The following is a 25,224-nucleotide window of genomic DNA, read 5'->3' as shown; positions in this document are numbered from 1 at the left end:
AAATACACATAAGATCTTTGTGCTTTGTCAGCATCAAAATAAAGATCGGACTCAAAAAGTCAACAGGGGGTGCGAACAAACCAAACATGTACTCCAGTGAAACACATGGGTGATAAATTGGCGTACACATCCTTTGTGTACAACATTCATATAAACTACTAACAAACAATTTATGTAAAAAAAAATTACTAAAAATACTAAACATTACATAACCACATTTTACGATTCCAATAAAAATAAAATTGTATTACTCGTCCTCATGCATCATATCAATGTCATATTAATATAACCGCAGAGTATGCTGAGGGGTGTGCGAGACATGAAATGAAACTCGCCACCTGCAATATATTATATTCATATAAAGTTACACTAAAACATTTTAAAATTATCAAAAGTAAAATATATACTAACATGACCACAAATAGGAATGAGTCATCGTCGACATTAGCAAGAAGATGTGGCAAGCCAAGTCTAATTAGAGTAAGAAAGGGCATGTACTCCCATGCCCAAATCTTTCAAGAGAAACAGCGGACCTCCAACTAATTGCGCCCCAACACGACCAAACTAACACATCTTTTTGTACAATCATGCATGTGCAGCACTACCCTAGCTATACATGGACACCCTGTCCAAATCGCTGAGCAAAGGTAGGAATATTAACAAAGTATAGTATTGCCACTTGTTTATAAACAAGAAGCCGCATGAGTTGTAGTATATACACTGGAGCATACAGTACTCACTCCTTTGATGCATTATTAGGAAGATTGGGTGTGAGGATGTCCATCCATGACATAGACAGGAACAAGCCAATTTGTCCACTTCAATCGGGTCGCATCCAAGTAGTCTAACACAAGTTCAATTATCACGTCAAAATTGGGTGTGATTTAATTAGTTACGAATATCAAAGTTCAAAATTTAAAAGGTGAATCACTATAATAAACACATCTGTTGCTTATTTGATTTGATTCACATGCCCAAAAGGATAAACCTAGACCAACCCTTAGTAAAGGGGCCAAGTAAAAACTGTGGTTCAGATCTACCTATGTTGCTCAAAAGATATTCATCAACTCATTACTCCAAATTCTATTTCTGTGATGGTGGAAGGGTGAAAATAAGGAACAGAACATTCTGTGCCTGTAACCAAAATACATTTCAAATAAAAATGTAAGTCACTTCTAATCTACCTAACGAATTTGGCATATTTTTATAAAAATTCACCCCAACGTGCATATTTCTCTTTTTTCTTTTTTTTTTCTTAATAATTTCGTGAAGTACTTAAAGCATCTAGTTTGGACTAGGACTAGGTGCCCACTAACATTCGTACTAAAATAATGTTATGACGTCGTTTCACGTCCCAAGAAGGCCAAATACTCGCATTGCACCGAATTAATTGTGTAATTAGATGCTATCACTGCTTTAACACCCAGGAAAAAAATAACGAAAAAAGGTTCCCAACTAAGACCACATTTCATAGAGCTTTCGCAAACAGTTTAACCCACCCCAAAAAAAAAAAAAAAGACAATTCCATCATGTGAAAATCAAGAGACTTCTACAGTTCAGTCTACGTGAGGGGCTTGTAAATACATATGGGGGCAGATAACTATTACAGAAAACTAAAGAACAAAAACCAAAAAGGAGAAACAATAGAAACCAAGAGTCACGGATGCGTGAGGTTCTCCAGAGACGACTGTTGTATGTGCAACCCTGTGGCCTGCTGGACAACTGGAGCTGTCTTCTGGGACGACTCCGGAGAGCCTTCGCTGGAGTTGATGCACTTGCCCGCAGGGGGATGGCACCTTTTAGAGAAAAATGTGGCAATACTTCTTGTCCTCCCACCACGCTTCTCTGCTAATTCAAGACAACTTTTCTTACCAACATGCCCTAATTAACCTATGTACCAATCAAATCAGATGGAAACAATATGGTCTAAAACCCGATACATACATACCTGGTGAAATTGATAGCCCAAGCTTGTCCAATACATCTTTCTTGACCTGCCCATGACAGGATTAACATCAGCAAATGAAAACTTGTTCAATTACCAAAAATAAAAATAAAATTTGATGAGGCTCTCAAAAGAAGCTTGTCATCTGTTTCAGGCATATATAATTACGTAACTACCACCACCACCAGGGGCAGCAAGCCCTTTTTTCAAACCCCACCTCCCCCCCCCCCCCCTCTACCCACACCCACATGCTCTCGCCCTCTATTCCTCCATTCTCATTTTTTGGCTGGGGCTGGTTTTTGCATAAAACATAAATGTACGTATTAATGTCCGTCCAATCCCACACTGTCTCTATGAGCAGTTCCAAAGTCAGTATAAGATCCCCAACTCTCTCTCCTTAATACATAAGTTTTGAGGATGAGCTCTCTAACATGGTATCAGAACTGGGCCTTGGGCTACTTAGCTCCTCCATGGGCTGGACTTCTCCTCGCCTCATTTCCCCCCATGGGCTCTCGTCGCCTCATTTCCCCCATGGACTCGAGGGGGAGTATTAATGTCCGTCCAATCCCACACCGTCTCTGTGAACAGTTCCAAAACCAGTATAAGATCCTCTTAACTCTCTCTCCTTAACACCTAGGTTTTGAAGATGAGCTCTCTAACAGTACGAGATGCTCTAATGCACCAACCACCTAAGTGCATCCCTCATGATCAGGAAACTAACAAGTACAGCTCAAACCTAAACCACCATCAAAACAAGCTACTGACACAAGTTCAATTATCCCTTCGAAATGGGGTGTGATTTAATTAGTGACGAATATCAAAGTTCAAAATTTAAAAAGTGAATCACTATAATAAACACATTTGTTGCTTATTTGATTAGATCCACATACCCAAACTGATAAACCTAGACCAACCCCTAAGTAACAGGGGCCAAGTAAAAATGTGGTTCAGACCAACCTATGTTGCTCATAAAAGATATTCATCAACTCATTACTCCAAATTCTATTTCTGTGATGGTAGAAGGGTGAAAATAAGGAACAGAACATTCTGTGCCTGTAACCAAAATACATTTCAAATAAAAATATAAGTCTCACTTCTAATCTACCTACCTTATTAAAAAATGCAGGATTAGACAAAAATGGAGATCCTAAACTCTAGCAATGTGAAGAATTAGAATCACTAACCTGCCAGCAATTATCCACAAAATTAGATATTTCACGCACTTTATTTCTCAGTTGGGACTTTGAGATGGTGGGAAAAGCTTGTTGCAAAGATTCTACAACCTTGTTGATACCCTGTGGGCATGACTGGATTGCAGACACCTGAATAATTCAAAGAAACCATCAGTTTCAAAGCAGGATGAGTTAGCATGTGTTTCTCTAATAATGCCACTGATCTATCTTGAGGTTCTTTATTATCTACTGGTTTATTTAATTACTTGTTCTGCAACACAGATTTCCTACTTTTTCACATCATTAACTTCTAAAATTCTATAATCAACCCAAAAATCATTTGCATACTTACAATTTTAGGCAAATCTGAGTCAGGTATAGCCGTCACAGTTGCCACAGGTGTACCACTGCCCTTGCCATTTGAGAAACAAGCCTCTTGGTCCTCATCCCTCATGTCATTATCTGTCGGCATCTCTATAGGTGGCCCGCCAGGAAAAGCACACATGCTAAGAGCTTGCAAACACATCTGTTCAACTTTAGCACTACCACTGAGATCTTCAGCCCCCAACAACGGGGTCTTGTCATGCAGTAGATTTAATATAATCAAGGGCTGGTTCTTCCGAAGAGCATGCTCGGTCAAACCTTGCAGATACTTTCGTTGCCAAAGCAATGCACAGAACTCCTCAGCTTCAAACTCTTGCTGACAACTAGGTGAACTTAATAGATCAGACTCCACTTGGTCAACTTGTCCTCGCTGCATGCAAACGATGAATAAGCATCATGAATAAGCACTCTGGCTAGCTCTTCAGTATGTAAAAATGATAATCAGCGGAGATTACAAATTAATTACGTGGCAGCACATTGAACAATATAGGGAAGATCTCTTTTTGAAAATAATGAGCCAATAGATAGACCCAAACACCAAATCAAACATTCCATTAGCACTTCAGCAAGTGAAACAAAAGAGGAGCACAAATCCTATGTCCCCATTTTTTGTGGATATCCCTTATGTTCTCATGTTCCTTTTAGCATTATATTTTTTGGTGATTAAGGGACCAGTTTAAGCACGGGATCAAATTAAAACATATTTGATTTTTGGATATTTAAAAGAGAACTTTTTTATGAAGAATTTGGCCTAGAATTTTAAGAAAGTGATTAGCACTCATAGGAAGTTGGGTGGCTAACCAGATTTATTGGGTTGCCTGATCTCCTTTTTTCTCAGACAAAAGAAGAAATTTTTAGTAAGAAGGGAAAAATGCAACAGGTAGTACACTGCAAACTAAAAAGAAGCCAATCTCTAATTTATTTATAACAGTTTCCCTCCTGTTTAAAATAAGATGAATAGCTTGCACATCTTGAACTAAATAATAAACAACATATGACAGTTTTCATTCACATTTCCATATAAACACAAGCTCAATCTTCAATCAATAACCATTATTTAATGGTAATTAAATTTTTTTAGACAAACCATAGCTTTACAACAGCAACATTTTCCTACCTCATTTTCTGAGAGGTATCCATCAGGTACAAAGAAGCCATCTTCACTTTCATCTTCATCATCAGGTTTTGGATACCCTTCCTCCAACTCTTCTTCCTCATCTTTATCACAATCTGATAAGCTTTCACCAGGATCCTCCTGTATGATAGAGATGACACTCAAGGAAATATTTTTATTTTTTTTTTTTCAATACAGGGAGAGGAAAAAGAAAAAGACATTACCTCCTCCCACTCTTCATCGCTGTCAACATCGTAATCCAACTCGGGATCTTTCTTAAAGGGGTGACGAGGCCCAACAATTTGACTGAAAACAAAGAGATGAGCTTTCAATGAATGTCATATTCTAGCAAAACTATTGCAGTTAGAGATCTAGACAACAGCTGGAAAAGTATCCTATGCTTGGCACAGTGTCAGCAGTGCCCCAGACCAACCACCACTGAAAAAATATAAATTTTCAAATTTTTAAAATGAGTTATGATCAGATTATGACGCCACAGCATTAATGCTTGGAGGCATAAGATACTTTCTTGCAAACGATATGCAGATGATCCTACCTAAGTGACAGCCTACAAATAGGGTTAATAAGCATAGTCGTCAAATCAAGAGTTTAATCACGAATCTAAATCTCAATTTCGAGGAGTGAGAATCGAGAATCAAATTATACAATTCAATACAAATTTCCAGAATAAATCCTACATGGGATGCATGTGTCTATGAAAACAAACTAAATGCATTGATAACTGAATATTATAACAAATATTGATTTATATTCAAAACTAATGAATCAAAAGAACTAATATATAACAAAAAATATAGGAAAGAATCAAGAAAATTACTAAAAGACTGAACTTTATGAATATGTATGCTTTCAATAAGAACAAAAAATCAAGAAATATTAATAAAAAATCATAACCAAAACCAATAAGAATTCCAAAAAAATAACTAACAATAATTTTAGAATGCTGAGAAATATTCCAAACTTCCAAACCACCCCAGCCAACCAGTACCACACCAAAACAACCTTTTTTTCCTCAATAACATATGTACTGCTCCAAGAGTGGAGAGATGAAGCCCAAAATTCAAGTTCGCTGAACATTCATGAAGAGAAGGCTAAACATTCTCATTTTCTTGTCTTTCAAGATGGAACATTCATAGGATGGAAAGGAATGCCTTTGTGAAAAAAATATGAATTTAAAGAAGGTTTCTTTTGGGATGTGACCTACTGTTATAAATCAACTGAATCCATATTGATTCACATATGAACTGGTCAATTCAGGTAGCTCCTTGATTCAACTTGTTTGGGGTTGAATTGATTCAAATTGTATAACTCAAATGCTAACAGCCATGGTAATAACAAAAGAGTCCTACCAACCAAAACTCTGATACTGAGTTAGATAACCACCTGACCTATAACCTAATCTTTCAGGTCATGGGTCACCAATTGCCTCAAGCCCTAAGAGTTACTACCACCCCCTTGGGCCTAATTTACAAGTTGGATGGTCCAGCTAGGACAGCTGACTTCTAGGAAGTATTCTGACTACACAGAAAATCAAAAACAAGAAAGTGATTAAAGATACAACAAGTTCTTTTAAAGTCACCACTTGACTAAATGCTTAGGCTGTTAGTTTGTGGGCCAACAATGTATATCAACCCTTTAAAACTCCCCCGCCTGTGCTGCAAATTTCATGTGACGAGTTAAAGAAACAATGAATAACATTCATTAGGGTCATAAGATAACTTTAACCTATAGCTAGGTCCATGTTCAGTCACTACTTAATTTAAAAGCTTAAGCTGTTCGTTTATCAGCCAACAATTATAACAGGATGACCACAATGGGTCCTTCTAAAATCTTAGCTGACAATTTAGGCAAAACATAATTGGCCATCATGCCTCCTTTAACTTCAAGAAGATGCTGGATATTGCATCCCAGATGCTTCTGTTTAGCTTTCAGCATACTACAAAAGTAACTGTTATGGAGCTTGTAGAATGTAACTATATAATCAAGCAGCCTATGTCACAAAATATAAACTAAAGAAACAGAACTTACCTTTGCCTGGGCCAAATTCCATAAAATGCAGGCCTGTTGCTCTTATCAAACTGCAATAACTGCTTACTTCGGTTGCACTTCCGCAAATGAGGAAGAGAATTATCCAACTTTTCATCAGTAACAGTTGCTTCCCATCCATCTACAAGCTTCTCAATGTTCATTTCATCATCATGGGCTTGTTCTCTACCAGTAGTTAGTTTAAGTTCCTTAATTAATTTAGTCTTAGGCTTCTGACGTATGCCCCAGTGTTGTTTTCCATTTGAACGAGTAGAATGACCAATGCAATGCCAAGATTCTATGAATGACCTGGAAAGTCCAACAAATGAAAATTAAGAAAGTTCCAAGCCCATATATATTACAAAATGAACCAGCAGCAGACAAAAAGAGAATTACTTGCGAATGCCCTCAATACTAATCTCATCTTTTACTGCAAGAGCACAATCCATTGATTGAACAACTGATTCAGATATATCTCCCCTCCTGTTTGTGAGAGAATCAAGAGTCATTGCTTTTGTTGCAGACTGCTCATTCTGGGAAGTTACATTAGTCTTGTTTCTTCTTAAAAAGCGCTCCATAATTGAAGCTTGCTTTTGTATAGCAAGTTGCTTTTTCAACTCTGCCTCTTCCTTCTCCCGACGTCTTTGATCTTTCCCAGCTTCCTCTTGCTGCCTTCTTAGATGTTTTCTCATTTCAGATTCTTCTTTCCCTCGACGCTTTTCGCCTTTCTCTGCCTCATCTTTCAATCGCTTTAGCTCCTTTTCCTGGAATTATGCAAGGCTATTAAGATGTCTAGGACAGATAAAAATTATCAAGAGTTTGGTCGACAACCACCTTAACCAACTTAACGAAAACAATGACATGTTAGATTCAAATTAAACCCATTTTTCATTAACACTTTGCATTGTCAAAGGCTTCCATTCTCAATCAACTTGAAGAAAACAGTGACATGTTAGATCCAGATTAAACCTATTTTTCACCAACACTTTTCATTGTCAAAGGCTTTCATTTTTGGGCAGACTCATTAGCTTCAAACATGTTGAAACAACCAGCGCCATAAAAGAAGTAAATGACTGCTCCCATTCTTAAGAAGGCAGTTAACACTTACACTCTGCAATTTCTCCTTTTGAAGTTCACGATCCACTCTTTTCTTCTCCTTTTCAGCTTCTCGCTTGTTTTTCTCCAATTGCTTGATTAGTACTTTCTCTTCCCGTTTCACTTCCTTCTCAGCGCTAGAATAGAAGATTATAAAAATCAATCAAAAGAAAGAATATTAAGGAGCAGCAAACAGCAACTGATGCAGCTACTGCAATACATACATGTCAGCACCATTTTTTTGTATCATACTCTCCACCAACAAACGGATATCTGCCTCACTTAACACTTTACAAAGCTTTTCCGATGCTTTCAGTATATCATGCTTAGAGTTCTGACGGCTATCCAGCTTTTGCAATGCTGTCATCATTGCTGAAACAATCCAAAAGTATCAGTAACCTATTCTACATGCAAGCACAGCCTGAATCTACTTTTTTTTTTTTTTTTTAAATGCTGTTAACCCTCTGCAATAAACAAATGCAGCATGTAATCTCAGATGTGAACAATTAAAATTCATCACCATTCTCATCAAATTAGGAAAACTCATTTATCAAAGCGGGGGAATGACATGTTCTGTGTCATAGATTTTCCATGTATAGATCATATAGCAAAGGAGATCCATAGCCATAGAAAAATCATAATAATGGTTCTCCATCTACATGCATGTATTGAAAAAGAAAAAAAAAATAGACAAACAAGTTCAAGAAACAAAAAATTACTTGATTGAGTGAGAGTTTGGCGACTTCAAAAGAATTGGCTAAGTGATAAAAGAGGAATTGAAGCAGCAATATACATAGTTTTGAAAATCCGTTGCAGCCAGTGTAACAGTGCAGTTACTGACCGTTACAGCTATTGCAGGTATTTTGTTACATATAACGAACATTGCATTTTGGAATTTATTTAGCACATTAGCAAACTCATTGAAAACTTAGGGTCTGTTTTGGTATTACACAAAAACAAGAAAACAAAAACTTAAAAACTAAAAACTGACTAACCTTTAGTTATATTCCCAATATTAAAATTTCACTTAACAATTATTTCATTTAGTAATTATATTTTTCAGTGTTTTAAAAGGCTCAATCGAGGGTCGCCTCAAGGCAAGGCATGCTTAAAATGCCTTGAGGTTCAATCTAAAATACCAAATTCCAAAAAGGCTAACGCATTACATGCTGAGGCTTACGCATTTTGTGCCTTTTTAGTTGAGGCTTACGCATTTTGGGTGTGTGATTCTCAAGTTAGAATTGGTTAGAAAATTTTAACTACATGTTTGGAAAAAAAAGGAATGTCTTAATATGAGTTTATTTCTAAAACTCTTGAACCTCAACCTTTCAAAAATAACTAGACTTGCATCTTACATCATGAAAATAGTTTGAACTTTGTAATGGTATAGCTATCTCTTGTCATGATTTATGCCATGTATCCAAGTTAGCAATTTTTGAATGGCCAGCAAGTATTTTGCAAAGTACATCTAGTTTTTATTTTTAACATTATATTTGTGATTTTCTTAATTTTTACATTATTTTAAATATATATATTTTATTTAACAATTTCTTTTTCCTAAAAAAAAAATCTCAAAAGGCCTATGCCCCAACGCCTTAAGGCTTACACCTCGCCTTTTGAGGGTTAAAACGCCTCGCCTTACGCCTTCGCCTTTTAAAACATTGATATTTTTAAACTTGCTTTTTAGTACTCCAAGAAGGACAAAGACAACACTTTAGTCACAGGAGGCAAAGCAATGTGGTCACCAAACAAAAAAAATTTAAAAACAAGGAAACAGCATGAAGTCATTGGGTAAACCAAATGCATCCACTCGATGAAGAATTATGACATGCATTCCTAAAATGCTAAGGCAGACAAAAGAAAAGGCCAATCATGTACTTTGAAATATATACACATACAAGAGACAGCAGTAATCCTTTCATGGATCTTCTTCCGACCAGTCCGCCGAATTTTAAGAATCCCACGAGCGGATTTTGGCATCAACTTTAAATCTCTTGTCTGTACAATAAGTGTGGAAAAATATTAAAACTAACACCATCATAAAGTAGTATGACTTTAAAGATCCATCAAAAGTGAGAGCTCTCAATAATAAAATGAAAACGGGGGCAAATAAAGATCATTTGTACACAATAAACATGGTAAAATGAGAAGAAAGAAAAGATTAGATGTTCTGCAGAAACAAGATTTGGAGAAAATAAGTATAGACACTAATTTGAAAAATGAAAAAGCTCAAACTTGCCATATATATATATACATACATACATATATATTCAAATAAATAGATGAAAACTTATGACATGGAGAAATAATAAACATAGTAAGAAAAGAGACAGTAGGTGTCAAATACACACAAAAGGCACGATAGACAAAGATTGTACCATTCGTACAATATCAAAATGTCCATATAAATAAGAAAGAACATAATTTGAAGATTGAAAAGATTAGCCGAATTAATTTGGTAAGTTTAGAAATAGACAAAAGTTAATACACCCAATAAACATTGCAAATTAATAAGCACCAAACTAACAATGGAATGTGCACATCATAAATTTCCAGCCAAGAAAGACTAGAAGACACACAATGAAGATACACCTAGAACATTTGATACATAACATATGGTAAAATGAAAACTAAAAAGGTCAAACATACCCAACAACGTGTATCTATAAACAAGAGAGAAAAAGGCTTAATTCTTCATTAGTACATTAAATCACCAATTTCATTCTTAGGATCAAACAGATGCATCCTAATTATTTGAAACATGTTGAAATTTCTATTTCACCAAAGATACACCTATTAACATGGATGGATTTGAGAGTTGAGATATAGCAGAAAAATAAATTACCAGCTAAATTCTTTCTCCATTCATCAAGTTCATCCAGTGTTCCCCTCCCCTGACAAATTTTCACAGCAGCCCTTCCAGACAAAATTAATGAACCAATATGCTCTCTCTCTCCAAGAAATTTCTTTTTTGGTAAGAGTGCATAACAGTAATGGAGCATGTTACACATTTTTCACACCAATGGAGAGTGTTTTAATTCCCTCCTTAAATTTCAGCCCAATTTAATCTTAATATCATTTGACTCATAGACAATATTATAAAATTTAAATATTTGCATCTAGATTAGTGTCTTACTATTAATTAGTGGTTTGGTTCTTTTTACCTTCCTCAGCCCACCCACCTTCTGAAGGGGGGAAAAGGGATATATTTGGAGCCAGTGAACGAACTGATGACGCCTCAGTGTTTCAGTTTTCTTTTTTTCATATATTTTTGGAAGTTCCATTGACAGGTAGACTTCAGAACAGAGGTTGACAGAAATGGCGGTTTTTGATTTTTGAATACAGCAAGATCAAAGATGGAGGGTTTGTATTCATTCACTCTGTTCTCAGAGACAATATAAAAAGTTATTAATTTCCTAAAATAGCGACCTGTCCACTTCAGGTGATGTGGCAAAATCTCAACTGCTAAAAATAGGCAAAATTTGTCATGCATATAATGCCAACCAATAGAAAATGCACTGAGGGCGGGAACTAATTGAAAGGGAAACAAATAGTAGATAGATACATGTTAAGTAAAACAAGAACAGGTAAAGATTGCATATGCTGCATTGAAAGCCAGGGAAAAACAGAGAAAATCTGCCTAATAAGAAATGGTAAACTAATCAATTTATCAACAATCACGACAAAAGCAAGCAACAAATGTGGTAAAATGAGAAACAGCAAATGTCAAAAGCAATATTCCACACAGAAGGGACGCAAATTAATTACCCAAATCGCATGGAGAATTTATGAGCAAAGACATTAATAGAGTCAAATAAACGTTGTACATAGATAAACAACAGAATTTTCTAAAACATCAACGAACTTGGTAATTCAATGAAAAAACAAAGACCAAAGTTAACCAATGAACATAACAGCAATAAAACTGACAACAAACCCAATAACTAAAAAATTAACAGATATCAATTAAACCCAGAATATAAACAAAACGTATACTTAAAAATTTTAATATATCGAATAATTAAAAAATTATCAAAGTTTAAATAAGCGCAGTAAACAAAATTAAATGATTAACTTCAAAAAATAATGAAAAATAAAAACGGAATAGAAGTCAACAGAAGAGAACAATCACCTCCCAGCACCAGAGGCTCGACTCAGTCTCGTCCTCCAGCAAATCGGCATCCACATTAGGCACTCCGTAGTACGATCTTTGTCCAATAATAAGCACGGAACTCTTCACCGACGCAACAGTGATACCAGCATTCATTCCCTCTTTGTTCTTCACCTTCTCATATACTTCTTCCACGAGCTTCGAAAGTGGCTTACTGCTCTCCTCGATCAAACACGCGATAGCCGAGTTCAAGTTCGACCCGCTCCCGCATTTCAACAAATCGTACGCCACCACCGACTGATCCGCCACCTCCTTGAAGTACCGAAACAGCCCTTCAAGTTCCGCTCGCAATCCATCGACCCTCGCCTCCCTCTCCTCCGAACTCAGCCATTCCGCCGCCAAAGACGACGCCCTCTTGCGCTTCAGAGTGTTCTTCGCCTGATTCGGATCATTCATTTTCGGCTCTCGCGAGACCTCCCCGTCCACCAGCATTGTTTCCGCCATCGCAGCGGAGCAACCCCTGGAAGCAAACCAATCAAATCGAAATACCAAATCCTTGATCTCGACTACCACTACAGAGATCGAAGCTCGAGCAGCATTCAATCGAGAATCTAGGGTTTCATGCGCTCCCCGAAATGAACTCCACCCACACTACCTCTCTCTCTCTCCCTCCCTCTCTCTCTCTCTCTCTCTCTCGGAGGATCCGATGTGAGCTTGAGGGCACTTTGAGAGCTCGGATTTTCTTTTGTTTTCGTTTCTTTTCTTTTCTTTTCTTTTCCTGGGGTTGTTGTTTGTTTTGAGGGATTTTTGGAGGTTTCTCGAGAAACGAGCTTAAAGAGGACAAGATTAAAAAAGAAAATGACTTTTCTTCTTCTTATTATTTGTTAGAAGATATTTAAAACAGAAGAGGGTAGAAAATGGAATTAATGGAAAATGATTTTTCCCGCCAAGGGAAAACGTAAATTGGCTCCAAGTGTCAAAATTTTATGCATTTTGGCGCAAGCTTTGGCGCCATCGTTCCGCGCACCGGGCGAGCTTAGTGCGCGCTAGTTCCTTTTTATTGTTTTCTTAATCGAAGTGCACCGCACGTTTAATTGGGAAAGCAACTGCTTTCTTTTGGCTTGGCTTGGCTCGGGTAGAAACGGATATTGAAATTTGTGGTTACTTCTTTTATTTGTTTTTTTCGAAAAATAATATTATTTTACTTAAAGCATTCAGTTTCGAAAAATAATATTATTTTATTTTATTTTTTAATAATTCAATTTGGTAAAAAAAAAAAAAGTAAATACGGTACCAATTCGGTTAAGATTTAAAAATAAATTTCGGTATTATTGTTTTTGAAAATATAAATATAAATATAAATATAAAATCAAATGCCGCATTTGTTACGCAAGAAAATACGTTAGGCTAATTTTTTTGTTTTTAAATAAAAAAAATCAAAACATGTTTAATTAAGGCCAATCAAACCAATATTTTTTTAATAAAACAATTGTAACTATTTGTTATTACTATTACTATTTAAAATGTGAATTCTACTTATACTTTGTGTTTTCATTAGGAAAATTGTATTTGAAAACACAAGAAACATTTTAAAATAATTTCCTAAAAAACATACGTTATTCAACAATATTTTTTTTGAAATATATATTCGATATTATTTTGTTTTTTACTTTCTATTTTTATTTGTATATAATGAAAAAATAATTTACAATAGCGCATTTAATTATAAAAATATTAACCAGTCAAGCAAGTTGTTGGTTTTCAATTTCTTATTTTTGTTTCTAATTTTAGAATTTATTTTTTATTTTAATTTTCCCACCAACATCCTTTTCTTGTGTCAATTTCTTCTCCTATTACTGACTATGGGAGGGTTTTATCCTTTATCCCATTGTCTAGCTTGTGGAATGAAATTGAAGTAAGACAAATTTTGAAAGAGAAATGGAATTAAGGTAGAAATAGGATTGTTTCTAAAATACAATTATTGTATTTGGTTAACAACATGGAATGTGTTGACTTTACTGTAATCTCAAGAGGGGGTGAATTGGATATTAAAAAATTTTCTAATTAGGTCAACTAACTAGTAACAGTATTTCACTTACCTAAAGTCAATCTAAAGCATAAATGAAATAAACCAATAGAGGTAGCTGCAATTAATTTGCTCCAGATAAATTAAACAACCAAACACAATATAGTAAAGCATATAAAATAAAGGTGACACCAGATGTGTTATTGAGGTTCGGTTAATATGTCTATGTCCCCGCCTCTAGCTCGCAAGTCCGAGGATTCCATTAAAACTCACTTCTGGGTGGAACAACACCAAATACAACACCAGGTCAAATTACCAGGGCTTACCTCAACCTTTACAACAAATTCTTACGAGTTAAATCAATACATAGGCCACACTTGAAATATAACAGATAATCAAATATAAATTTTCGTGAACAATATATGTGCTTCTCCAATGAGCAAATACATATCAATACAATCAATGCACTTCAATATGATAAGATTTATAAACTCAATGAAGATTAAATGACTACTCTCAAAATCATGCAAATATAGCAATCAGAGTATGAGAGTTTATGTGTTGGGATCTTTGAATCAAGATAATAATATCAATTACAAAGTGCAGTATCAAAGATCTTAAGCACACAAGAAAATATCTCAAAAATGTTTTTCTCAAAAAATCAACCACACGATATATTTGGGTTTTAGTTTGTAAAAAATATTTTTCACAAACAAACACAATACAAGCTTTTGAGTTTTGCAACAATAATGCAAGACTCACAAGCCCTAGAGAGTTTTACCAAAGAAGACTTTTGAATAAAATTACAAGGGAAAACTCAAGCTTACTCTCAATAAAAAATCAATATCAATAAGAGAAAAAGAGAGTGTAAGCTTATATGAATAATCTCTAGAAACTCTCACAAAGGATATCTTGCTATATGAATGAGTAAGAGTAGGTTTTTGAAGCTTGTATGAGAGAAATAAGTATTTGAAATTTCATAAAAATATTTTGCTAATGATGTTTGCTAATCAGCCCTAATCAAACCAAATGAGGGAGTATATATAGACACTCCAAAAAATATAACCGTTCGGGACTGCATGGGTATTTTTGAAAATGTTTTAAAAGGTTTAATTAAAAATAACCTAGTTTAACCACATTTTACTGTGGTAAAAAGTTTGGCAACCTGAGAGGTTTGGTCGACCATATTCATGGTTTAGTTGACCATATTGCCAAGTTTGGTCGATCGTGGCGATTTTGAACTAACAATATGGTCAACCGTCTCAAGTTGATTTTGAACCCCTTCGTAGGTTCGGTCGACCAAAATAAAGGACGGTCGGCTACTCATCAGGTTTGGTCCACTATGGCCAAAATGAACTACACATTTGGTCGACCAAACAATTGGGGTGTCAAACACGTGGTGATTCGGTCAACCGTAGATGACATGTTCATTTCAAAATGGTCGATTGTGCAAAGTCAAAATGTTAACTTTTTTGACCGTTCGATCGACCGTGGCATTTATACTGCCATAGTTCGATCGACCATGGCTATGCCTTTTCAGCCAACAATGGTTCGGTCGACCCAACATAGTATAATTGTATTGGTTTAGTCGCTCGAAGCCTTTTTTAAGTTAATTTTATTTCCTGATTTTTATTAGAAGTTCCCTCTGTTCGCATAAGTATGACTTTGGAGTTATGGGGACTTTTCATGTGATGTTTAGGGACCTAAAGTCAATATATGGTCATTTGAGCTTATCAATCCTATCATGCATGCAATGTATTAATTATTACAAACCATATAAAATTATAGACCCAAAATAAATTAGATAATAAATAAATGGTCTTCATTTCTTTATGGTTCTTTGGCCTCTTTACTCTTCACATGCCATAGTTGATGAGATATTTGCGTTCCTCATGGCTTCCTTGTGTTCCTACCCTTAGTGCATGCAACAAATAATCATGTTCAAAGAGCTTAGTGCAAAGGTAAGAACTATTGGATTTGTCATAATCAAAAAGGGAAGGACTAATAGAGTCAACATTCTCCCCATTTTTTATGATGACAAATACAATAAGAAAAAGTGGGAAAAGCCTAATAGGCTCCTCATGAAAATATGCATAAAATTTAATTTTAACAATGGAGCTCAAGCATAGAACGACTAAAGACTAGGATTTCAAAAAGTATGCATTCAATTTTGAGTTTCTCATTAAAGCTTAAAGAATACCATGTAGTTACCTTTCCCAATTTTGCAATACTATACTACTCCCCCTTTTGACATCAGCAAGAAGGGGCTAATGTAGGAAAATGAACACAAGGTATAACTATTCAGATGAATGATTCTTGGGAAGATTTTTAGAAAATTTGGTAACATACCGTTTGAAAATAGACCGTTTCCCAAAAATCAAAGACTTGATAGGCTTCAACGAATATATTACAATAATCCACATGAATTAACTCAAACAGTCTAGTAGGGATCAAAGCATATTATACAATAAGTACATTTCTTTCAACATCAAAGAGATAGTAAAGACATGTAGCTCAAAATGGATAATGAAAATGATCTCACAAAGTATAAGGTATATTAATAATTGATGTGAGAGATTGTTTATCATTTTAGAGTTGTAGTTTTCTAAATTAAGTAGCTCCCCCTTAATTTATGCATTTAATCATTCTTCTAGGTGGCATCTCTACTGTGCATTAGGCCTAATTCACGTCTAATCTGTATAAATCTATCCTTCTAAAGAGGTTTTGTGAAAGTATCAGCCCACTGTTCATTAGTGCACACGAACTCAAGTGCCACATCCCCCTTTTGCACATGATCACGAATGAAATGACGCCTAATTTCAATGTGTTTAGTTTATGAATGTGAAATGGGATTTTTGGAGATATTGATTGCACTAGTGTTATCACATTTGATTGGAACTGTGTCATAGTGCAAACCAAAATTCATAAGTTGTTGCTTTATATAAAGCATTTGAGCACAACAACTTCCAGCCGCAATATATTCCGATTTGGCTGTGGATAAGGCAACTGAGTTTTGTTTCTTGAAGAACCAAGAAACCAGAGATTGTCCTAATTAATGACAAGTGCCGCTAGTGCCCTTATGATCTACTTTACAACCGGAAAAGTCGACATCCATGTAACTAACAATCTCAAATGAAGCATGCTCAGAGTACCACAATTGTCATAACCTAGGAAATTGATCGGGGTCTCATCGATGAACATAAGGGATTCGTTAACGAGAATACATGAGGGTCTCGTCGACAAGAAGATACCGAGAGGGGGTTTTTATCAGTCTGAAATTCGTCAACAAGGGGTTCATGTTTGTTGATGAACTTTCTTCAAGGACTCGTCGATGATATGACGTGTCTCGTTGACGAATTCGGGGTTATAAATAGCTAAAACCCGAATTTTTCAATAGAAAATTGCATAAGAAGACCATTTATTCTCTCTAAGACACCCCTCTCTCCTTCTCTTTTCGATTTCGACCCTGTTTCTCACCGGATCGACGATCTGAGGTCACCATGACGCTTCTAGAAAAGTTTTCTACAAATCTGCCGAAGTGCATTGTTGGTAGAAGTGATTTGAATTCCATCCCAATTTTAAGGTAAGACATTTTATTCAGTTTTTGCTTTTCCTATAGTTACATAAAATGTAGTACATGGAGAAATAATGATATTTTATTCTGGGAGATGTTGTTTTCAAGGTGTTGAGTGGAGAACCCCACGGGTGTAGGATCAAACACAGTAGGGGGCTTTCGCAGAATTCAAGTAAGGGAAATATGCTATGCTAGGAGTTTTTAATAAAGTTTTCAAAAATTCTATGTAGATTTATATATATATATATGTATGCCAGTTTATTATCCAGTTACACAGAATGTGAGTTTTAATGTTTGTGTGGCCTGAGTAGATATTTACATGATATACAAATTATATAACTTTTTTCCAGCATATCATGATTTACAGTATATACAGATATAGACAGATATAAACAGATATTTATCAGGCAAGTATTACAGATTTTATTCAGATTAGTATATTACAGTATTTACAAAATGTCATATTTCCTAATACCATAACACTCAGATTATACAGTCAGATATATAGTTATAGCAATCAAATGGTACAATTATGTTATTCAGATATACAGTATTTTCAATACAAAATTTTAATGTTATGGTTATTTTGGAAACATGATGAAAACAGTAAGGTAATTATAGTAGTAGTAGTATATATATACAGTATCATATCCCTGAGAAAATATTATAGATAGATACAATTATCAGAGCACGGTATCGTTACTATTTACAGAATAAAATGCAACCACATATCTCAGATAGTGTGTGGGTACTGTCAATCGCGCCCGGAGTGGATGCAGCTCCCAATTTCTAGGTCAAGGGGGCCCGGTTTGACGAGGTAGCAATCTAGTTCCATGCCTAGGAGAGGATGCAGTTTGGTCGGACTGAGGAAGGGTTGAGTACAGCGACTTACTTGGTGAGTCAACCAGAGTTAAATCCTACTTACAGGTCGCACAACCCTGTCATGAGGGGTTAAATCATGACATACAAATTTTCAGGGAAAAAACACAATTATGTATACATATACAGTTTTACAGCATTTGATAATATAGTATGTTATTAGAAGTATGAAAAGTAGAAAAATTCAGATGATATAGTTATATTTTTAAACTGTGACAAATGCAAGATATATTTTTACTGATTTATTAGCTTATACAGTTTCAGATGTTATTATAATTGTCATACAACTTGGTTGCTACACACTAGTAATGACATATTTCCACTTACTGAGCGTTCTCTCACCCTATTACTTTAACATTTTTCAGGTGAGCCAGTTAGGCGAGCAGATCAGGCTCGCAGATAGAGTGATCCCTTGATTACCCGGCCTATAGGGTCAGTGTGTATAGAGCGTTGTGTTTTGGGATGGATGGTACTAGTGAGAGATGTAAAATATAATTATGGTTTGTTAACACTAGATTCTGGTATTGTATGTATATGTATGGTTGTATGACTTATGTTTCCGCTGCATAGGTGTGTCTGTTATGTACAGGAATACCTCAGTACTCATCTGAGGGCTGAGATGCTATAACAGGAATATCAGAGTAGTTTATGTGTTTTATTCAAGGAAAAAAATAGTGTAATTTTTTGTCGTTACAGTTTGGTATTAGAGCCTAGGTTGCTAGGTTCTATAGACTTTATAGTACAATGGAAAACAATACTAGAATTTAGGAATGGACCCTTAAGAAGAGTTGAACAGAGTATCAATGAAAGTGATATTGGGGAAGTAGGTTGAGAATTTAGGGTTTTGTTTTACGATTTGGAGGCAGAGTTTCGGGGTGGTTTTTGTGATTTTCCTGGGGTGACGATTTCAGGAAAACCATAGTAAACTATCGATGATTTCTATTTTCATACGGTAGGACTCAACCTTAAATTAGTAATGAGAGGTTAGGGGTATTTTAGTATAGTATTGTAGGATTCAGATACTTAAAATAATTTGGTAATATTGTAGGATAGACCTAGGAGGTAGTAGCGCTCACGCTAGTAGGGATGATGGAGCTGGGCCTTCTGGTGCAGGAGGTGGGGATTCAGATGCTGTGCTACGTAGTGTGGCTCAACAAGTTATGACTAAGATTGCTCGAAGCTCCAGGGAGCAGGGAGGTCCATCTCTAGCTCAAAGGTATATGATAGAGAAATTTATGAAAATGAACCCGCTAGCATTTTCAAGAGCGGCTGATCCCGAAGTTGCAGAGAATTGGGTGCAAGAGATAGAGAATATTTTGACAGTGCTTCACTGCACCGATGAACATAGGGTCCTTTATGCTATGCACAAGCTGACAGGGGAGGCAGAAAGGTGGTGGACAGCGACTAGATTATTGGAAGAGCAGAGGGTTATTCCAGTGTTGATGACCTGGGCTCGATTCAGGGACATTTTCTTCGATAGATACTATCTTGCCTTAGTTAGAGAGGTTAGGGTACAGGAGTTTCTGAGCTTGTCCCAGGGTTCGATGATAGTCCAGCAGTACGTGACGAGATTTATTGAATTATCATGTTTCTGCCCCTATATTGTTCCATATGAAGTTAAGAAAGCTAGAATGTTCTAGAGAAATCTAAGACAAGATATTTATAGGCAGGTAGTAGTATTGAGGATACATAAATTTTCAGAGTTGGTTGACCGGGCCATAATAGCATAGGAGAGGTTGCTGAGAGAGACTGAGATACAGAGCCAGAAGAAGAAAACCGCACCCTCAAGTTTTCAGGTGGGGTCCAGCCGAGACCCATGGAGAGAAGGTAAATCTAGAGGGGGACAGAGGCAGATGGTATAGCACGGTGGATTTAAGGGTGGACAACCTCCTACCATTTGCCCCGTATGTGGACAGAGACATCCAGGGGAGTGCCGGCTATGGGAGAATGTTTGCTATCGCTGCAAGAGACCCGACCATATGGCTCGATCATGCTAGATGCCATCGAATTATGCATCAGCTCCCAGACTGTTTTGGGGTGGATACCAGGCGCCCTACGGCGGTCGACAGAGGAATACTGCACCGGTAAGGGTCTATGCGTTGACGCCGGGTGACGCTGAGACAGCAGAAGGCGTGGTCACAGGTACCCTTATTGCTTTACCATATAAAGTTATTGTTTTGTTTGATACAGGTACCACCCATTCCTTTATATCGGTAGGGTATGTCAAAGTAACTAGGGTAGAGACACAACTCTTAGATATAGAGTTGTCCATAGGTACACCGATGGGATCTGTGGTAAGGTGTAAAAAGGTGCTTCGGAATTTTCCAGTAAGTATTCAGGAGAGAGTACTACCAGCTGATCTTGTGGTCCTAGATATGCAAAGGTTTGATGTGATACTGGGTATGGATTGGCTAGCAACTCATCATGTCAGCATAGATTGCCATAAAAAAAAGTGATTTTCAGACCCCCGAGTGAGCAAGAATATAGATTTGTGGGTTCATGCGTGCGTGCCTTGCCACAGATTGTGTCAGCTATTCAGGTAAGGAGACTATTACAGGGTGGTTTCCAGGGGTATGTTGCATATATAAAGGAATCGCCAAATGAGGAACTAAAACAAGCTGATATATCAGTAGTGCGTGAATTTCCGGATGTCTTTCCAGATGAAATTGTCTGGCTTACCACCAAACTAAGAGATTGAGTTTACTATAGATCTATTGTTAGGGTCAGCACTGGTATCTAAAGCATCATACCGTATAGCTCCAGTTGAATTGAAAGAATTGAAATATCGGTTACAGGAATTATTGGACAAGGGATTTATCAAGCTCAGCGTGTCGCGCCCTGGGGTGCACCAGTTCTATTCGTAAAGAAGAAAGATGGGACCATGAAATTATGTATCGATTATAGGGAGATAAACAAATTGACAGTCAAGAATAAATATCCTCTCCCTAGGATTGATGATTTGTTTGATCAGCTCCAGGGGACCCGAGTTTATTCTAAAATTGTCTTGTGGTCGGGTTATCATCAGGTGAAAGTTCGAGTAGAAGATATTTCGAAAACAACATTTCGAATGAGACATGAGCATTACGAGTTCCTAGTGATGCCATTTGGGTTGACTAACGCACCAACAATATTTATGGACTTAATGAATCGGGTGTTCCACCAATATTTGGACCAGTTTGTGGTTGTATTCATTGATGATATACTAGTCTACTCGAGGAGTTTTAAGGAGCACGAGCATCATTTGAGGCTGGTGTTGCAAATATTAAGAGAAAGGAAATTGTACGCAAAATTCAATAAATGTGAATTCTGGTTAAGACAGGTTTCTTTTCTCGGCCATGTAATCTCCAAGGCGGGTGTATCAGTTGATCCGAGTAAAATAGAGGCAATGGTGAGTTGGGAAAGGCTGGAAAATATCCAAGAGGTTAGGAGTTTTCTGGGATTGGCAGGCTATTACCGATGCTTTGTGGATGGTTTCTCAAGATTATCGGGTCCATTAACACGACTTACGAGGAGAAATGTGAAGTTTAATTGGACCAATGATTGTGAGTAGAGTTTTCAGGAATTAAAGCGGCGATTGGTTTCAGCTTTGGTACTAGCTATTCCATCGGGGGAGGACGAATTTATGATATACAGCGATGCATCTTTGAAAGGTCTTGGATGTGTGTTAATGCAGCATGGAAGAGTTATTGCCTATGCATCTAGACAGCTTAAAGAATATGAAAAGAACTATCTGGTGCATGATTTGGAGCTAGCTACAATGGTGTACGCTCTCAAGATCTTGAGGCATTATCTATATGGTGGGAAAGGCAAAATCTTCACAGATCATAAAAGTTTAAATTATTTCTTTACCCAGAAAGAATTGAATATGAGACAAAGAAGGTGGTTGGAGCTCATCAAAGATTATGACTACACTATTAGTTACCATCTAGGGAAAACAAATGTGGTAGTAGATGCGTTGAGTAGGAAATCAGTGGGATCAGCACTGGTAGTTGTGGAGGTTTAGCATCCGATCCTGATGGATCTGGAGAGACTTGGCATAGAGTTGGTAGAGGATAATCCTCAGGCATTGAATGCCAGCCTAGTTGTGCAGCTGACGCTATATGAAAAGATTAAGGTCGCTCATAGTGATGTCACAGAATTAGTAGAGGTTATAACTAGAGTACAGGAAGGTCAGGAAAAGGAATTTAGTATCTTTGATGATGGAGCCCAGAGGTTTTGTACCAGGTTGCGTGTGCATGCAAATGATGATATTAGAAGTACAATTTTGGAAGAGGCTCACAAATCATTATACACAGTTCATCCCGACAGTACTAAAATGTATAGGGATCTACGAGAGTATTTCTGGTGGAGTGGAATGAAAAGAGAAATTGCCGAATTTATACAGCAGTGTTTGATGTGCCAGCAGGTTGAGGCTAAGCACTAGAGATCAGTAGGGCAGTTGTAGCCACTGTTCATTCTAGAGTGGAAATGGGATCACGTCTTTATGGATTTTATTACTGGGTTACCACCAGTGCAACAGGGATTGAATGTAATTTGGATGATTGTTGATCATCTGACGAAGACTGCTCATTTCATACCAATTAAGGTCGGTTACTCCATGGACAGATTGGCAGAAATATATGTTTAGGAAATAGTTCGAGTCCATGGTGTACCGGTATCCATAATTTCGGATCGAGATCCTTGATTTATCTTATGATTTTGGAAAAGCTTTCAGGAGGCTATGGGTACACAATTAGCATTCAGCACTACTTTCCGTCCCCAGACAGATGGTCAAACTGAGAGGACAATCCAAACATTGGAAAATATGCTTCGGGCATGCGTGTTAGATTTTGGGGGTAGCTAGACCCAGTTTATGTCGTTAATTGAGTTTGCTTACAATAACAGCTATCAGGCCAGCATCGGGATGGCTCCTTATGAGACACTGTATGGTAGGAGATGTAGTTCTCCTTTTTTTTGGGATGAAGTAGGCGAGAGGCAAGTTTTGGGTCTAGATATAGTGCAACAGGCGTATGATAAGGTCCAACTAATTAAAGAAAGAATCAGATTCGCGCAAAGTTGGCAGAAAAGCTATGCAAACACACGCCGCCGGGGATTAGAGTTTGATGTGGGGGATCGGGTGTTTTTGTAGATAGCTTTTCTAAGAGGGGTTATGAGGTTTGGAAAGAAGGGCAAGTTGAGCCCTAGGCATATTGACCCTTTTGAGATACTAGAAATAGTGGGGTTAGTTGCCTATAGGCTAGCTTTGCCGCCAGCTCTGTCTAGAATTCATGATGTGTTTCATGTTGCTATGTTAAGGAAATACGTACTAGACCCATCCCACATAATCAGTTATGCAAAAATAGAGCTTAAAGATTCACTAGTTTATGAGGAAGCATCAGTATAGATCTTGAACCGAAAGACACAGGAACTGCGCACCAAGGAAATTCAGCTAGTGAAAGTTTTGTGGAGGAACCATGCTATAGAGGAAGCTTCATGGGAGCTTGAAGAAGAAATTAAATAGAAATACCCGCATTTGTTTAGTGGGATATAGTAGTGGTTTGTAAAGTTCAAGAATAATAGTTTTATATTGTTTAGTATTAGATAATGAACGTATAGTTGAATTTTCTTTAGATTATAGGATAGGTAGTGTTTTGGTTTTGGGAGAATTTTCTTTTATAATTGTAATCTCCCAAGACCTTGAATGTAACCACGGTATTCTTCCGCCATAAGTGAGGGCAAGTAATAAAATAAGTAGACCATTTATCTTTATGGGATTATAAATTGTATGGATGAAGTTCAACACTGATATCAAATTTCGAGCTTGAAATTTTAATTAGAGCCTTGTCGACGAACATAGGGGATTCTTCGACGAGAATTCGACGAGGACACGTCTCGTTGACGAGAAGATACCGAGAGGGGGTTTTTAGCAGTCTGAAATTCGTTGACGAGGGGTTCATGTTCTTGGACGAACTTTCTACAGGGACTCGTCGACGAGATGACATGTCTCATTGATGAATCTGGGCTTATAAATAGCTAAAACCCAGATTTTTCAGTAGAAAATTGCGCAAGAAGACCCTTTTCTCTCTCTAAGACGCCCCTCTCTCCTTCTCTCTTTGATTTCGGCCCCGTTTCTTGCCTGATCGAGGATCTGAGGTCACCACGATGCTCTTTGGAAAGTTCTTTGCAAATTTGCTGGAGTGGATTGTTGGTAGAAGTGATTTGAATTCCATCCCAATTTCAGCGTAAGGCATTTTATTTAGTTTTTGCCTTTCCTATAGTTACATAAAATGTAGTACGTGGAGAAATAATGATATTTTATTCTGGGAGATGGTTTTCAGGGTATTGAGTGGAGAACCCTGCGGGTGTAGGACCAGGCACAGTAGGGGGCTTTCGTAGAAATCAAGTAAGGGAAATATGTTATGCTAGGAGTTTTTAACAAAGTTTTCAAAAATTCTATGTAGATTTATATATATGTATACCAGTTTATTATCTAGTTACACAGAATGTGAGTTTTAATGTTTGTGTGGCCTGAGTAGATATTTACATGATATAAAAATTATATAGCTTTTTCCAGCATATCATGATTTACAGTATATACAGATATAGACAGATATAAACAGATATTTATCATACAAGTATTACAGATTTTATTCAGATTAGTATATTACAGTATTTACAGAATGCCATGTTTCCTAATACCATAACACTCAGATTATACGAACAAATTATACAGTTAGGTATACAGTTATAGCAATCAGATGCTGCAGTTATGTTATTCAGATATACAGTATTTCCAGTATAGAATTATAGTGTTTTGGTTATTTTGGAAACATGATGAAAACAGTAAGGTAATTATAGTAGTATATATATATACAATATCATATCCCTGAGAAAATATC

The 25,224-nt window shown here is 36.7% G+C and overlaps 1 protein-coding gene across 1 annotated transcript; it reads right to left on the bottom strand.

The window, feature by feature from the left end:
• Positions 1 to 1,446: 1,446 nt before the first annotated feature.
• On the bottom strand, positions 1,447 to 12,760 carry LOC131153621 (chromatin assembly factor 1 subunit FAS1). The gene is made up of 12 exons (XM_058106050.1): positions 11,889 to 12,760; positions 9,655 to 9,754; positions 7,981 to 8,128; positions 7,770 to 7,893; positions 7,058 to 7,425; positions 6,665 to 6,970; positions 4,840 to 4,921; positions 4,619 to 4,756; positions 3,470 to 3,871; positions 3,130 to 3,267; positions 1,949 to 1,994; positions 1,447 to 1,845 (listed from the first exon to the last, which is right to left on the bottom strand). Exons 1-12 carry the CDS (start codon positions 12,369 to 12,371, stop codon positions 1,658 to 1,660), a joined length of 2,523 nt encoding a protein of 840 aa, XP_057962033.1. The 5' UTR covers positions 12,372 to 12,760; the 3' UTR covers positions 1,447 to 1,657.
• Between the last annotated feature and the right edge of the window lie 12,464 nt (positions 12,761 to 25,224).

This window comes from Malania oleifera, chromosome 4 (genome assembly GCF_029873635.1).
Source record: "Malania oleifera isolate guangnan ecotype guangnan chromosome 4, ASM2987363v1, whole genome shotgun sequence".
Classification (NCBI taxonomy): Eukaryota; Viridiplantae; Streptophyta; class Magnoliopsida; order Santalales; family Ximeniaceae; genus Malania; species Malania oleifera.
Note: the sequence above shows the minus strand (reverse complement) of the source record. Positions and strands in the feature narration are given on the sequence as shown.